A 16,262-nucleotide genomic window follows, 5' to 3' on the forward strand; every position below is an offset into this window, starting at 1 on the left:
ATTGCCATCGCCATATAGGATTACAAAGTATAAGCCTCTTATATAAGCCACTGTCGCATATGTAAGCAAGCGGAATGGTCCAAATAGCCCTGTATATAAGGTAATTTAAATACTATAGTTCATTTTATTATTATTATTATTATTTTTTTTTGAATCTCTGTTGGTAATACATTTTGATTTTGTTGATGATCATCATGAATCCAGAAACAATTTTTTTTAATATGTACAATAATTAACGATCGTTATCTTAATCGGAAAGATTATTTAGATAAAACAAAAACAAAATTAAGAGTATTTTGAAAATGATGGAAATGGTTTTTATCTGTTCTGTTTATTGAAACTAATTTTACAACAATTGTCAAATTATCAATTAACATTATCAATTGATAATGTAATAAATGTAAATAAATGAATGCATGAAATCTTTCAAAGATATGACTATAATTAATTTGTGATTGATTGGAACGAGGTAATTGATCAATCTGTATGTGTAGATGTGTCATTTAAAGTAAATTTGATTTATTTGAGTATCATTTGAATATTTTTCCAATTTTTTTTCAGAAAAAAAACCTTTTTCTCCCTACTCTTCATTCTATTTTGTTTCAAAATAAGATGAAAAAAAAAGATTGAAATGATGAAATTAATTGATGTGATTGAAGGAAATTCCGGGCCATTTATTTCGATCAAAGATTTGTTTATGTGTGTATAAGTGTATGTGTATGTTTGCGTCGTTATTATCATTGATAATACTAATAATATTTACAAACGAAAAGAGAAAATGAATTTTTATGTTCTATTAAAGATTATTAAATAAATTATAACTGAATAATTAATCAAATTGATCAGATATTTGTTTGATTGATTGGTTGATTGATGTAATTATTTAACTTGTTTTACTCGATTCGGAAAGGCCAGGTGATGAAGCTGTTTTATAATTTTCATCAATTTCATCATCACTATCGATAGCCATTGTACTATGATTATATAAGCCTTGTGCCATTAAATGTAATGCCAATGGTCCACGACCTGGGCTTGATTTTTTTATTTTAGCACGTTTATTCTGGAACCATATTTTTATCTGCGATTCATTTAATTTTAATTCACGTGCCAAATCTTGACGTCGTTTTTCAGTTAAATATCTAAATCGTCAAAAAAAAATAGCAAATTAGAATATCATCATTCATATAAATTAATAATTAGATTTGGATAACTTACTTGTTATCAGTGAATTCTTGTTTTAATCGCGCCAATTGTTCTGCAGTGAATGCTGTTCTAGGCCTTTTTTCATCAATTTTTTTCTCTTTTTTCTTAATTTTACGAGATCTTGGACCTATATATAAGAATGAAAAAAAATAATAATAAATTAAACGAACAAAATACATTTAAAAATTTCTGTGTGTAATTGTTATAAAATTTGATTGAGATTATAATTAGTGTCAATGCAAAGAAACCTAGTCAATTCATATTATTGAAAATGAAAAATTAAATCATTGTTTTCTTAAATCAATCAACATTCAAATAAAAATTTTGTTGAAAGAAAAAAATTAATATATTAAAAAAATTCAAAATAGATGTTCATCATGTTTTTTGAATTTCACCATGTGCGTTCTAGGTGATTGTAGATTACAATAATATAAATCTCTCTTTTTTCCTATCTTTCTCTTTTCAAATGAATGAATGAATTTAAATGACAGTGATGAACGAGCTAATGATATTAACCAAAAAGGACCACCATGATAATGATGATGATGATGTTGGATACACCACATCATATATTTATTTGTCGCTTCACATTTCAAATGAAAAATATTTTCAACTATTCAAAAAGTGTCATCAACATCTTCTTCAATTGTTTAGTCTAGCTAGTTTGGAACCGAGAAGGGGGGAGAAAAAATTGTCCGCTTTTGATCATTATCATTATTAACCAGAAAAAAAAACAAAATGAACAAACACATGAATACACACACACAAACAAAATACTTACCACACACATAGTGACAAGTTATTCTTTCTAATTACTTTTTAATGAGCTGGAAAACAAAATGAACGAAAAAAGAGATGTGAAAAGAATGACAAAATAAAATCACAACAACAACAAAAAAATTCCAACCACACGATCATCATGAGAATGATGATCTTTATAATGACAATATCTTTCCCTATTTAGTGTTCTTTTTTTGCTCGAAAATTCTTTTATATCTTGTTTGTGTTTGTGTATGGTGTGTGTGGCATTTACTTTAGTCATCAAACTAATCGTCTGTCGGGTATAATGAATAAAATGGTTTTTTTTTGATTGACTTAAATGGAAAATGGCACGTCATTATCAAATTCTGTTGATCATAATTTTAGGTTGACAGTTTATGTTTATGATTGTCATCATTATTATTATAATTCGAATGATGATAAACAACAACAACACAAAATCAGTTGGTCGAATTAGATACAGACAAAATACTTTCAAAAAACTTTCAACTACTACATTCATGTATTTTTTCTCTCTTCCTTTATTATTTATCCAATGATAATAATAATGAAAATGATAATAGATATTTTCAATATTTTTTTTTTACTTTTAATTAATTACATGTTTGTCATCATTGGAAAAAAATGAAAATTATTCATAAATTTAAAATCTATATTGAGAAAATTGATTTTTTTTCATATATGAACAAATCGATTGAAAGATTAAGGAATAATATAATCAAACATGTCATCATCATCAACAACAATCAATTGATTGTTATTGTATTTTTAGCCGTAAAAACACCAAATTAATGAATGAATTATGATTTGCCCATGTGAAATTTATGTGTGTTTGTATGTGTAGGAGGAATAAAAAGGATGATTCAATTGAATTTTCACGAAACCGTTATTATTATTATTTTCCTCTTTTTTTTTCTGTTGGTTGGTTATAATAAAATAATAATATATTCATGTACGTGAACGTATGGTTCATGTCAATCCAACAAAGCTTTACTTTAGTATATTCTTGATTGTATATATAAAAATATCATATGTTGTTGTTGTTGTTGATAACTAAACATACATCAAATATACATTTTATACGACAGACATGACATGAAAATTGACTATGTCCGTGTGTGTATTATCCCATCGAATAACACCATTTATAAATGAGAATGAAAGAGAGAGAGAGAGAAAAAAATTTTTATCGCACCAAAACCAGATACCAGTATGATAGAATGAATGAGAACAAAATAGACTAATAATCGAAATATAAAATTCTCTTTTGAAGTATGAAAATGAAATAATAATAATAAAAGTGTGGGAGACAACCAGCTATAGAAACCAGGGGCTTTAAATACCAATTTGTTTCGAACCATATATAACAGGGGTGGCCAAGCTCACCCTCCTCACCCTCGATTTTTGAATTATAGAAGTGTGGCTCGCGAGCCACATGCGGCTCGCGAGCCGCAGTTTGGCCAGCTCTGATATATAATAATAATAATAATTTTATTAAAAAGCGTTTATCCAATGGATATTTACGCTAAAATAAAAGAATTTCGAACCATATATATGTGTGTGTGTGTTTTCTGAAACTATATATAGTTATATTTATCCACCCGGTAGCAATCATCCATTGTGATGGTGAGGATGGCATCATTATATAATATAACTGAACGATTTATAAACTAAGTTTTCATTGTATCAACAACAACATAATATATAATGATGACAAAAAAAAAGAAAAAAAAAGTTGCCCTATGGAATGTGTCCCAATGTTTGTTCAGTATTTATATTCTGTTCAACAGACAACAACAACAATGATGATCATGGAACCTAATAATGTAGAAAAATCTATATAAATGTTAACATTTGCCCAAAACATCATCATCATCATCATCATCATTATTATTATAACCATTATTCATGTAAAATATTATTATATAATAATAAACTTTTTTTCTGGAACTTCTGAATGAAGAACAAAAAAAAAGGCTTATTGTCATTAATTCTGACACTTTTTACACATAACATGTAAACAGTCAAGTTACTTAATATATGATAGAATAATAATCATAAATCCATATAGAAATATTGGATAGAATAGTATGTTGTTTTACTTTCTTTCTTTTTTTGCTCAGTATAAATTATTGTTCACAATCTTATCACAATTTTATTCATTTGATCTTATTGTTTGTTGTTGTTGTTGTTGTTGTTGTACAAAAACAACAATAGCAAATACTCTATACTATAGAATAATTGGTAAATTAAATTTCCGGTCGTTAGGCTTTATTCACTCTCATTATTATTTTTCTTCTTTTATTTTAGCTATAAAATATACCAAACACTTGATTCTATGTATTATTTTTTTCGAACATTGTTTTTGAAACTGAAAATTGTTAGATAAAAACCCAAACATCAACATTAGCCTTTTGCCAAACAAACAAACAAACACACCAAGTACAATAATTGATAAATTATGGATCTACTGATACTGTTGTTATTAATTTGTTTAATACGAGACCTTGGTTGATGTATGAAGATGATGATGATGATGGTGTTTATTGGTCTTTTTTCTCTCTTTATCGTTTTTTTTGTTTGTTTGTAAGTATATTTGTATGTGTTAATACCCGCGACAAACATCGGCTAAAAAAATAAAAAGGAACTATAGTTAAGGTCATAAAACCAGAAAATAATTGCTTTATTTTAGACATGATCGGTATTTTTGTTCACCAGATAAGTATTGAGATAGATTCTTGAAACAGAAAACAAATATAAATGAAGATTAAAATCAGATCAAAATAGTAGACACGCGTGCGTTCCGTTAAAATAAGAATAAACCAAAGTAACTATAATGTCTCGTAAATATGTGTGTGTGTGTGTCTAAATGTAAGATAATATTCGTAGCTCTATTAAGCGAAAAGCAATTAGAATCAATGAGCGAATAAAAAGAAAGAGAGAGAGAAAAAAAAATCGGGTAATAAACATCGATTTGACAGTTTTGTAACTGTTGTTATCGTCTTTGTACTGTTTATCGGTATTGAATATTAAATGGTGACAATTATAAATACAGAACAAGTATTTTACATTTTGGAAGAAAAAGAAACATTTATTGTTGATGATGACGATGATTTTTTTTAGGAATTATATCTTTAACTTTGCCTGATTGTCTGTTTGTTTATTATAATCATAATTATCATCATTACCATTTATTTGATTGATTAATTCTATTTGATTGTTGCCATTGTTGCCATCAATAATGTTGCTGCTATTTGTCTGTATTCGTTGATCAATTCCTTTAGCATTTTTTACAGATGTTTGTAGACCAAGTTTTTTCAGCACTGAATTTTAACAAGATTTTTTTTAAAACAAGGAAATTCAAAAACATTTTTTGTTTTGTTTGTTTGTTTAAGAAGAATCATCACCCGAAGACATTTCAAGTATTTCAAGATTGTCATTCATAATAATTGATCATCGAACAAACAAACAAACAAACAAAGCTGATAAAGAGCTTAAACCTAATTTAACCTATTCGATGATTAATTTATTGAATAATTTATTGAATAATTTTTAAAAAAATGAATCAAATTGAATAGGTTTGATATTTGTGAGAATGAAAAACTAAACTAAATAAATTTTAAAAATAACATGTGATGACAAAACGAAACCAAAATGACAGGACATTAGACAAAATGACCTTTCCTCTAATGTTTATTCTAACAAATATCATCATGAAATTGTAAAAATGAAAATTCATTCATCATCATTCATTTATTCTGAAGACAATGCATTCAAGAATCAATGACGAAAAAAAGATTGTGAAATTTTTCGTAAAAAGCTGAAACAAACGATAAATGAATGAATTTTCAAAGATGAATGAAAAAAAAATGAAAAATCAAAAAAAAAACATTCATCATCTGACAACGTTATCGATAGCAATTTTTTTTTGTTTTGGCCTAAACCATAAATTCATTTGTCATTTGTGTTTACGTTGTTTTTCCTTTCCTTTTCTTTCCGCTTCGATTCGATTTTATGCCATTTGTATAATATTCGATAATAGAATCAAACAATAATTAATCATTTCATATGTAAATACAGTGAGAATTCAGTGAGAATATTCAAATGAAAAAAAATATTGAAACGAGATCTTCCAATCATCATCACATTTATGATTCATTTTAAATTTTTTCTAGTAATAAATCTGTATAACTTGAATGAATCAAAACAAAACAAAAAAAAAGTATTCGGGAGAAAAAATAATCATATTTCAACAACTTTATAAATATAAAGTAATAATAAACAAGAGAAAATTGTAAATTTTCATCATAATTAATCAAATTAACTAATTAATTTTTATCAGTCAACATTGAGTTTGTATGATCACGATGATAATTACTTTTTTTTCCATTGCCAACATCAAAAATGTCAACATCATACGTTGATGACATTTTTTTTTCTTTTAATAAACTTATTATGAATGAAAAAAATGGTAAAAAAAAATTGATTTAAGATAAAGACAGCCATCATCATGAGTATTTTTAATTTTTTAAACATAAAAATAGTAATCGATTAATATATTTGCATCAAATCGTTTAAACTTTTCCGAAATAATTTCCTAGATAATCATTGTATATAATAATTCAAAGAGATAAGATACCGAATAAAGTTGAATATCAATAATTTTCATTCGAATCGAGTATTTAAATGAGAAAAAAAAATCGGCTGTTCACCTTGTCAAATTTCGATGTCACCCTTAACGATTTTAAAAAAAATGGTGGCAGATGATCATTTTTATCATCAAACTATCATAAGGCAACACAGTGGCTAATATCTATTCAACAAAAAAAACTACCATCATGTTTGCTGTCAAGGTGTGTGGCCAAAATCAAAAAGCGCTTAATATCTTTTGATCTGTTGTTATCGCAAAAAAAATTATATCATTGAATCAAATACAGCAACAACAACAACAACATTGAAACAGAATGAATTTGCAATCAAAAAGTTTAGAAAAAAAACATCATCATCATTCAAACCATATAATCGAAATTACACATAACATTTTTTCAATTTATTTATTTATTTATTTTTTGATTTTGTTCAATCAATTTTCTTTTGGATATGTGAGGTATTCACGTGTAAATAAATTCATTCATTCATTCATTCATGTGTCATTCATTCTATTTGAAGCGGAACGTTTGTTTTCATTTTTTTTCGATCTTGGATGCAAAAAAAACAACAACAGAAGAATTTGTGTATAGTAGAATTTGTATTGTAAATATATGGTAATGGTAATGCACGTGCAATATGTTAAATGCAGTGTGTGAATTATTATTATTATCCACATCATCAACATTATTATCATCATCATCATTATTATTATTATTTAGTCTTCTATACACGATTTATATTGAGACAATGGAATTTTTTTTCCATTCCTTATTATTATTCGTTGCTTATTGCTTGTGTTGATCTGTCAAATCGAACATGATGGCTTGTGAAACGAAAACGTTCATTAACATTTATTTGTCAAAAAGGAAAAAATTGCTGCCTTCTCTCTTTCCCTCTCCCTCTTTGCAAGTTTAACGAAAAAACAATGGCATTTTTTTCAAGTCAATTTGACATGAATAACTAATCGGTAATCGAGATGATTTAAAAAGAAAGAATATTGTATGGAAAGTTGTCTCTCTCTCTCTCCCAATCTCTTTTACCGACTATCAGTTTTGAATGAACGAATTCTTTCGATATTTTAATAACACTACTATCATCAATATCAATATTACATATTATTCGGAATAGTAGTCGATTATATAAATGAAAAGAAAAAATTCTCCACACTAAAATTGTTGTGTAAAAGATTATTTTTCTTTTGCAAAAAAAAATAGAGATAAGTGTCGTAGAGTTATTATCATCATCATTGAACAAAAAAAAACGTTGATTCAATCCATCCGACCATTTCATTTCATTTCAATAAAATAGAGAAAAAGTTTTCAACAAAAAAAAAACAACATCATTTGATTGTCGTGTGTCAGCGATGAGTTAATATTATTTTATTTTAAAACTAATGGTCCGTAACATTGAATCTAAATGAATTTTTATTTTTTTTGAATCTTTACTTTTCAAGGTTTTTTCTGTCTGTTTGTTGATAAAATAATAATAAATAAAAATAATGAAAAATCGATTCCATCATCATCATCATCATCAATTATAAGCATCATTATATTTGGATTCAATTACTTTTTTCAAGAAAAAAAAATAATTTGATACTACAAAATTTTCTCTAAAATTTTTTCCTAATTAACGCAGTTATTTGACCGGAAAAAACTACAACAACAACTGTTTGGAAAATCTTGAAAATTCAATCCGATAAAATGTTTATTTTTTTGCAGTAATCGAAATGTAAATCTACAATTGTCAGTTAGATTTTCAAATGTTATTCATCACAATCATTAATCTGATCGCTTTCTTTATATATAATATATTGAAAAAATTGAGTTCAGACTAATCGATTATGTGATTTCATTTCTCTTTATTCATTTTTTCTCAAACAAACCAGAAAAAAATGATTTTTTTCCACTCTAACATTCTTCATCAACATCACACAATGTGTCTTAATTAAAAAAATAAACATTTTTATCTGTCTTGCTTGTTGTTGTATACAAAAAAAACATAAACATAAACATTATAATCATCTCCTGCTGATTATATACGACTAACTTTATGAGATTTTCGAATATTTTTCTTCATTCGAATTAGATTTAAAGAATAAGCATCATCATTGCATTCCAAATCAACCAAAAAAAATGACATATGAAAAAAAAGGATAAAAAAATTGTTATTTGACATATGAGAAAATCATTTTATCATCCATACATATTTTATATAGCAGACACAGGATTTATGTTCACATCACACAAATTTATTCTTTCCATCCAATTCAATGAAGGAAAAATATCTCATCTTTTCGGTTTTTTTTCATAGCATTGAAAAAAATGTGATAAAAATGAAAGGGGAAAAAGAGAAAAAATTCATAATTTTAATTTAACCAGGATTTTTATTAGTTTTTTTTTGAAAACGAAATCATAAGAATAATAATAATTCATCAAAATGGTCATAATAATTTCAACTATTATGGATGTTTCAGTTTTGTTTTGTTTTGTTCTGGCTTGATAAAGGTAATAAAAAAAATGAAATTCTTAATTATCTGTACCCAAACAAAATGATGCTTGGATCATCATCTTTATTACGATTCGATTCGTTTAGACCAATTTTTTTTCTTTCCTTCTTCCAAATAATAATGACGATTATCGTGACACGCGTCATTTGGCATTCAGACACGCACACATTAAAAAAAATGTTCAAAGAATTTTTCTAAACTGAAAAATTCCGTTTCAAATTTTTTTATATGTCAATAATAATGAGCCAAAAAAAATTCGGAATGTGCAAACAGAGGATGGTGGAACGAAACAACAACAACAACAAAAAAAGAGTTAAAATTGAATCGAAAAAAAAATTATTAATATTCTCAACATTTGTTGTTGTTATATGGCTGTCATCATAAAAGGTAAAATTGATTATAAAAAAAGAGAGAAAAAAACACATCCATGAAATGTGTTTACGATTCAATTTTTCTTTTCAAATATATAGCTTAATTATAATTTTAAATTTTCTCATCATTTTCAATTCGACATTTATCACCTTATCAGTTGTTTTGATTACAAGAATCAAACATCAAACATCATTATCATCAAACAGCAAGTGATCATAACATTTATATTTCATAGATATGATTTTATGATCATCGTTCTCTCTCTCACTTTGATGTGTTTTTTTATTATTATCAATCTAGTTTCATCACAATTTTATGGTCATAAAAAAAATCCTTGTAAACATCCTGGAGATTATTATTATTATTATTTTTTATTATTGACATGATGATTATAATGATGATTGTAGTTTGGCTAATTAATCGTCAAACATATAAAAATTTTTCTTTAAATATCGACAACAGCGGCACGAAATTCTTCATTGCAAATGTTAATATAATTTTTTTTCAAAATGTCAATCACAAAAGAGAATCAGAAAATATTTGCTATAGATATCAGCAAAAAAATGATTAAAAAATGAAATGAATTTTTTCTTCGAAAAGAAAATTTTTAAAAATCGGAAACGAAAACCTATGGAAAAAAACTGCGACAATTTTTTTCTATTGAATATTGTAAACATAGACATAAAGCAAATTTTCTTTCGTTTTTTTTCTCATCATTCTTTAGATTTTTTTTTCTTCTTTACTATTGATTGATTGACCTGAAAATAACGATGAATGAAGAGAGAGAGAGAAAAAATCTTTTCATCATTTAAAATCGATTGGCGAGCAAGTAAGAAAAAAAAATTCAATTATATCATCAAAAGGTATAGATCCATATATATATCTTATTATCATAATTGTATTCTTCTTTTCTTTTTTTTTGCTTTTTTGTTGACAATTGTCAAACAAAACAAAAACATGAATGACAAAAGATGAATGGAAAAAGATAGAGATAGAGACAAATAATTGAATGAAATTTGTCAACACACTAACAAACTGAGAGATCAAATAGATAAAATAAACATAACGATGATGATGATGATGAACAAACCTGGTGAAATGTCATCAAGGCCAAATTGATTGTATCAGATCCAAACAACAAAAAAAAGAATTATATTTAAAATAAAACAAATAAACTATTGGGGGCCACACAGTAGATTATATTTCAATTCAAACAAAACACAAACCAACTTATTGAAAATAAGTTCATTCATTCATTCATTCATTGAGAATTAAGTGTCTATCTAGTCCATCAGGTATATATAAATCCTGAGTAGAAAATGAAAAATATGAATAAAAGAAACGAATAACGATACAGGCAATTTATCAGTCAAGTCAAGCACAAAATAACTTTTCTACTTTGAAAAAAAATTTCAATTTTGTTACAAAACATGCCACCGGTATTTTTTTTTAAATAATAATAAATATATTGACCATTTTATTTATTCATTCATTCATAATAAAGCCATTGACTAACAACAACATCGATGATAACGACGACGACGTTGGTGGCATATGTATGTTTTTTTTACCAATTGAGCGTTGTCGGCATTGATTTGGAGATTGCCAAAAAAACATGAAATGAAATGAAAATAATCGAAATGCAAAAAAAAATCAAGTTCAGATGGTAAATAACCATCACTAGCAAAGTAATATATTACCGGATAAAAAAAAACTCAAATCAAATAAAATATTTATCCATACATCTTATCCATATTATCAACAACAACAAAAAAGGAAAAAACTATCAATTGATTATGATCATCTTGTATATTGTGTGATCAATCCATCTTTTCGAATGATCACCGAAGAAAGGGAGAAGATTTTCCAAATTATCTTCTTTCAAATTGCAAACCAAAATGATGATTTTTTTTTGGTCTGAAAAAAGAAGAAGTTCCTAAAAATAAAGTTCAATGGTTTTGGTTTTTAATTTAGTATTTTTTTACAAAATATTTTCAAAAAACAGTTACCATATCACATCAGGGTTCATGATAATGATGATTATAATAAAATTCCGATGTCCATAAATTAAAGGCTTAATTTATACAAAATTATATCAAAAAAATTTCTTTTTTCCCAAAGCAATTAAGCGAAAAAAAAGATTCGATTAATTTGTAAAATATTTCTTTCGCAGAAAAAAATCAACCATCAAATAAATGTTTTTAGCTTCTGGTCATCATTTTCTTCTTTATCGATAATTTAAGTGAAGTAAAAATTATTAACCAATTATGTATAAAGAGATTCAATTCAAAGAATACAAACAAATAAGATGTAAGATTATTGATTGAATATTGAAATTTTTTGACAGTCAATTTAAACGAAGAAAAGAAAAGAATATTTCTTTTTACAAAATAATTTGACAAAATTAAATTGTTTGTGATAAATGTCTTCAATGTTTACATTTTTGTTTCCACAGTTTTGTTTGTTTGATGACAATAGAAAAAAGGTCAACATAGGACATATGATGATGATAACGGATGTAATTGATAATCGAAAAGGAAGATTCAATTCGGTCTGGATGACCGTTTTTTTTCTTCATTATTTATTTTCATCTGTAAACTAATTTGACGGAAATCAATTGTTATGAAAACTAATGTGAATAGAACACACATCAAGAGAGAGAGAGAAAGAGAATAACAAAATAGACATGCAGATTCAGTTGCTTTATTTCATTTTTTTTTGCTTCTTTCCTTCAACGTCATCATCATCAAAATCATCAAACCACACCAAATCACATTGAAAATGGAAAAGTCAAATAAAGCAAATAAAGCATGGTTTATAATAGATAAAGAGATGAATGAATGAAGAGGATTTGGATAGACAAAAAAAAACGTTGCAAATCAATGAAATTTGAATTGTAAAATTTTAGAAAGAATGAAAAAAAAAGATAAATGACAAAGAAGATATCTTGTTCAATAAATTAATTTTCATTTTTCTTTGACTTTTTTGTTCCATTCATTCAATAATACAAAATCCTCATAATAATGATAATAATATTGCTCTATTTTTTTTCCTGACTTTCTTTTCTAACCATTTTGAGATAAAGCGAACAGTGAAAAAAAAATTGATTTGTCCCAACGATGAGTTTTAGTTGTTCATCATCATCATCATCATCATCGTTTGTGTTTCCATCCAATCAACTGATAACGGATGATAATGATGAACAAAAGTTTAGCAAATATAAAATTAAACGGTACCAAGTCGTACGACCACGTACGTTTTAAGGTTTGTGTGCGGTCCCCGTTCATAATAATCAATCAAATTGGTGCCATATGTGTTTTGACTTTTGGCCATTGTGGTCGTTTACGCCTTTTTAGCTAGCTAGCTAACTTGGTGGTAGATGGTCGTCGATACACATTAGCACACACACACATCACGATTATCAACAATTGATACGTAAACACTAACAACAAACGTTTTATAAATGATATCAAAAAAAATCAATGAATGAAAAAAAATTTACGGACCTAGAAATTCAATACTAATTTCAGAAGTTCTATTTTCATTTGACTTTTGGATAAATGTACCGTTTACAGTTTTAATACGATAAACCATAAGTTAGATTTTCATTGTAAATAATAGAAGAAGAAAAAATTCACAACATTCAATGGGAAGATGGACCATAAAGTCCTCACAGTCAGAAAACACAAACAATGGGAAAATTTTTTTCCCATTGTTATGAAATGAATGCAAAGCAAGTAACAAAAAAAATGACCACGAATTTTTTTTGAATGACCGTAAACAATTTTTAACAATAATAAAGATAATGATGACCAAATGAGATGAGCATACATATATGCCACACAGGTAGCTTGAAAATCAAAAGAATGGACAAATGTCATTATAATTTCTAAATAGTGTTTGTGTTTGTGTGTGGTGATAATCATTTGATAAGTCGTCAACAACTATTTAGAAAAAATTGACATTATAACAACAACAACAACAACAGCGACAGCAAAAGTCATAAATCACTAAATTTAGTTGAAACTAACAAACAAAAAAAACAATGATTATAATTAATTTAGATTATTGATATCTATTCTTGTCTAATTGATTTATACGAATATCACACATTCACACAGACAATTGAAACATGGTAATTTTTTTTTGTTGTTGAAAAATCTATAGTTTGGTTTTGCATCAACATTTGAGAACTAATAAATATCAATCAAAAACAATTCAATTCATTTGAAAATATCAATCTTAACCAAAAAAAAAGAATCTTAATATTTTGATTTGAAAAAAATCTGCTTACCTGATGATGGTCGATCAGAATATCTTGTACAATAGACCCAAGCAGGCCATAGAACTGGTTGTTTTGCCTTCTCTTCCAATGATACTTCTTTACCAGATTGTTCAATACTAGGTGTAGGTGTTGTTGCTGTCGATGATGAATCTTTACTATTATTTTGATCACCAATCATACCGGTATTTGAATTTCCATTAGTAAAATTAATGCTTGATGTTTCTCTTGTTGTTGTTGATGTGTTGCTTAATGAACTGATTGATGAACATTCAGAATCGGAACGTTTACGTTGTTTTTTTGTTTTACGTTCATGATTATTTGATGAAACCAATGTGTTTATATCAAATGAAAGCTTATTATTATTATTATTACGATGATTATTATTATTGTTGTTAAATGTGGAATGATTTTTGACATGATGATTATTATTCGATCGTTGTTGATGTTGTAGTTGTTGTTGTTGATTATTGCTATTATTATTATTATTTGATTTGACTAAATTGAAACAGGAGTATTTTTCTTGAAATTGTTGATAATAAGCATAGAATAGGCTACGGCTTGTAAAATCATTTTTATTTAAGCCAAATTCGGGCGATAGAATATTATCAATAGAGAATTTCAATGCACGTGTTGTCTGTTCAACGATAGAATTTGCAGCAGCAGCGGCTGCAACAGCTGCCTGAACAGCAGCTACTGTTTGTGATGTAGTTTGCGATGTTGTCGTTGTCAATGATGATGAAGATTGTGTTGAAGATGAAAGAGTTATAGTATTCGGACTAAGGCTTTGTAATTTTTCCAATGGTGATGATCCTAAAGCCGTTGGCGGACTTTTTGGACTTTTCACTCGAATTTGATGAGAATTTTGGCCAAAATGTTGATTATGTTGGTTTCGATTATGATGGCCAGTTAATGCTAATGGTTGTGGTGGTGAAATCGATCCTGGTCGTCCCATTGTGATTGCTGTGTTGACAATATTATTATCGTCTGATTCGTTCGAAGTCTGTTGAACAAGTGGTGAAAATGAAATCGGTGTTGGTGACTTTGGTGATTCTGGCAAGGAACTTGTTGTTGGACAAGGTGAGGCCGCGTTCTCAGAGGCGGACACCGCCGCGGCTGCTGCTGCAGCTGCAGCTGCTGCCTTAAGAAATAAGGTTGCGTCCTCCATCGCTGACTTAGCTGTTGTTGTTGTTATTGTTGACTGTTGTTGTGATTGCTGTTGTTGATTATGATGATGATGGTGGTTATGGACCTGAGATGAATAGCTATTCAATAAATGTTCAATTGAACCGCTATTGATTGGGCTATTAGTGGTCGTTGTTGTTGTTGCAGCAGCTGCGGCTGCTGCTGCTGCTGTTGTCATCATCAACGATTGAAACGATGAATGATGGTGATGATTGAAAGATGACTCGGATGTTGATAATGATGAATTTCTTGATGTTATATCTAAAGCCATATTTCTTTGCTTTAAAAGCAAATATGGCCCAAACAGATTCTCGTATAACCAAATTTTGACGGTTTTTTTCGATCGGGGTTCTAAATGTTAAGAAACCCGATCCAAAGGATTGCAAAAAAAATATGAATAAATAAATAGATAATTCTTCTGGAATGTATGACAGATAATGAAGATGAACACTGTATAATCAATAAGTGTTTAATCAATCAAATTCTATGGATTTTTAAATTTTATTCGAATAAATCACAAACACAAAAAACGAAAAAAAAATCTCATTTGATTAATTTAAAAATTAATCGAATATTTTCAAATTAATGATGATGAAGATGAAAAACGAATGTTGATGAAGAGATCAATAATTTAAGTGAATGATTTTTACGAAGAAAAACAATCAACTACAAATAAAAAACAAATTGATTTTTTTTGAATATGAAAAAACATGGGTTGATTTTTAGAAATGAATTTGATGATAATTAAAATGACGATGATGATGATGATCAGAATAGACAATAGTGAGAAAAACTTTTCCACAACAACAACACATTTGAATTGTCGTTGTTGTTGTTTCGGTTGCGAATAGATCAAATGTATTTCGAACAAACGTTCTGGAATGGAAATGAAGATGCCAAATTGAGAGTTGTTGTTTTTTTGTCTGTTTGTTTGTTTGGTTATTTGTTTTTGGATGATGATTTAATATAATAATGGCTATATTCTCTTCAAGCACATAGGGCAACTTTAAAAAAAAAGAGAGTGAATGAATGAATGAATGAGATAATGTGAGAGAAAGAAGGAGTCAAGTCAAGTCAATCACATTCTTCTTTCTATCTATCTATCTATCTGGGTGTGTGTATTGGTGTGTTTAGAAATGTCGACAACATTGTAATGATGATGATCATCATCAATATCTTCATATTGTTGTTGGTATGTTTATAATATAAATTTTAGCTTGTTGAATTTATAAGATAGGTAAAGATATTTTTATTATAACTGGTTATGGTAGGGTAGCAGCAATA

General features: G+C 27.4%; 1 protein-coding gene across 2 annotated transcripts; it reads right to left on the reverse strand.

Annotated features, from left to right (window-relative positions):
• Positions 1 to 104: 104 nt before the first annotated feature.
• Positions 105 to 16,262, reverse strand: LOC113799570 (uncharacterized). 2 transcript variants are annotated; one of them, XM_027350225.2, is made up of 4 exons: positions 13,806 to 16,262; positions 5,172 to 5,306; positions 1,216 to 1,330; positions 105 to 1,139 (listed from the first exon to the last, which is right to left on the reverse strand). In XM_027350225.2, the coding sequence occupies exons 1-4, from the start codon at positions 15,247 to 15,249 to the stop codon at positions 884 to 886; spliced, it is 1,950 nt and encodes a 649-aa protein (XP_027206026.2). In that variant the 5' UTR covers positions 15,250 to 16,262; the 3' UTR covers positions 105 to 883. The 2 variants fall into 2 exon arrangements, with proteins under 2 accessions (XP_027206026.2, XP_027206027.2); XM_027350226.2 differs by lacking the exon at positions 5,172 to 5,306 and having other exon boundaries at positions 13,806 to 16,245.

This window comes from Dermatophagoides pteronyssinus, unplaced genomic scaffold (genome assembly GCF_027571235.1).
Source record: "Dermatophagoides pteronyssinus isolate colony J.1.1.1.1 unplaced genomic scaffold, Derpt_VIB-CSIC_2022.12 sq0007, whole genome shotgun sequence".
Classification (NCBI taxonomy): domain Eukaryota; kingdom Metazoa; phylum Arthropoda; class Arachnida; order Sarcoptiformes; family Pyroglyphidae; genus Dermatophagoides; species Dermatophagoides pteronyssinus.

Excerpts from the sequence above, each read along its gene's own strand:
- LOC113799570 (XM_027350225.2), bottom strand. The coding sequence starts at position 15,249 with ATGGCTTTAGATATAACATCAAGAAATTCATCATTATCAACATCCGAG. Across the intron at positions 5,307-13,805 it reads TTCTGATCGACCATCATCAG|TGCTGAAAAAACTTGGTCTA; the intron begins GTAAGCAGATTT and ends GTTAAAATTCAG. Across the intron at positions 1,331-5,171 it reads ATTAATCAATCAAATAAATG|GTCCAAGATCTCGTAAAATT; the intron begins GTAATGATGATA and ends TCTTATATATAG.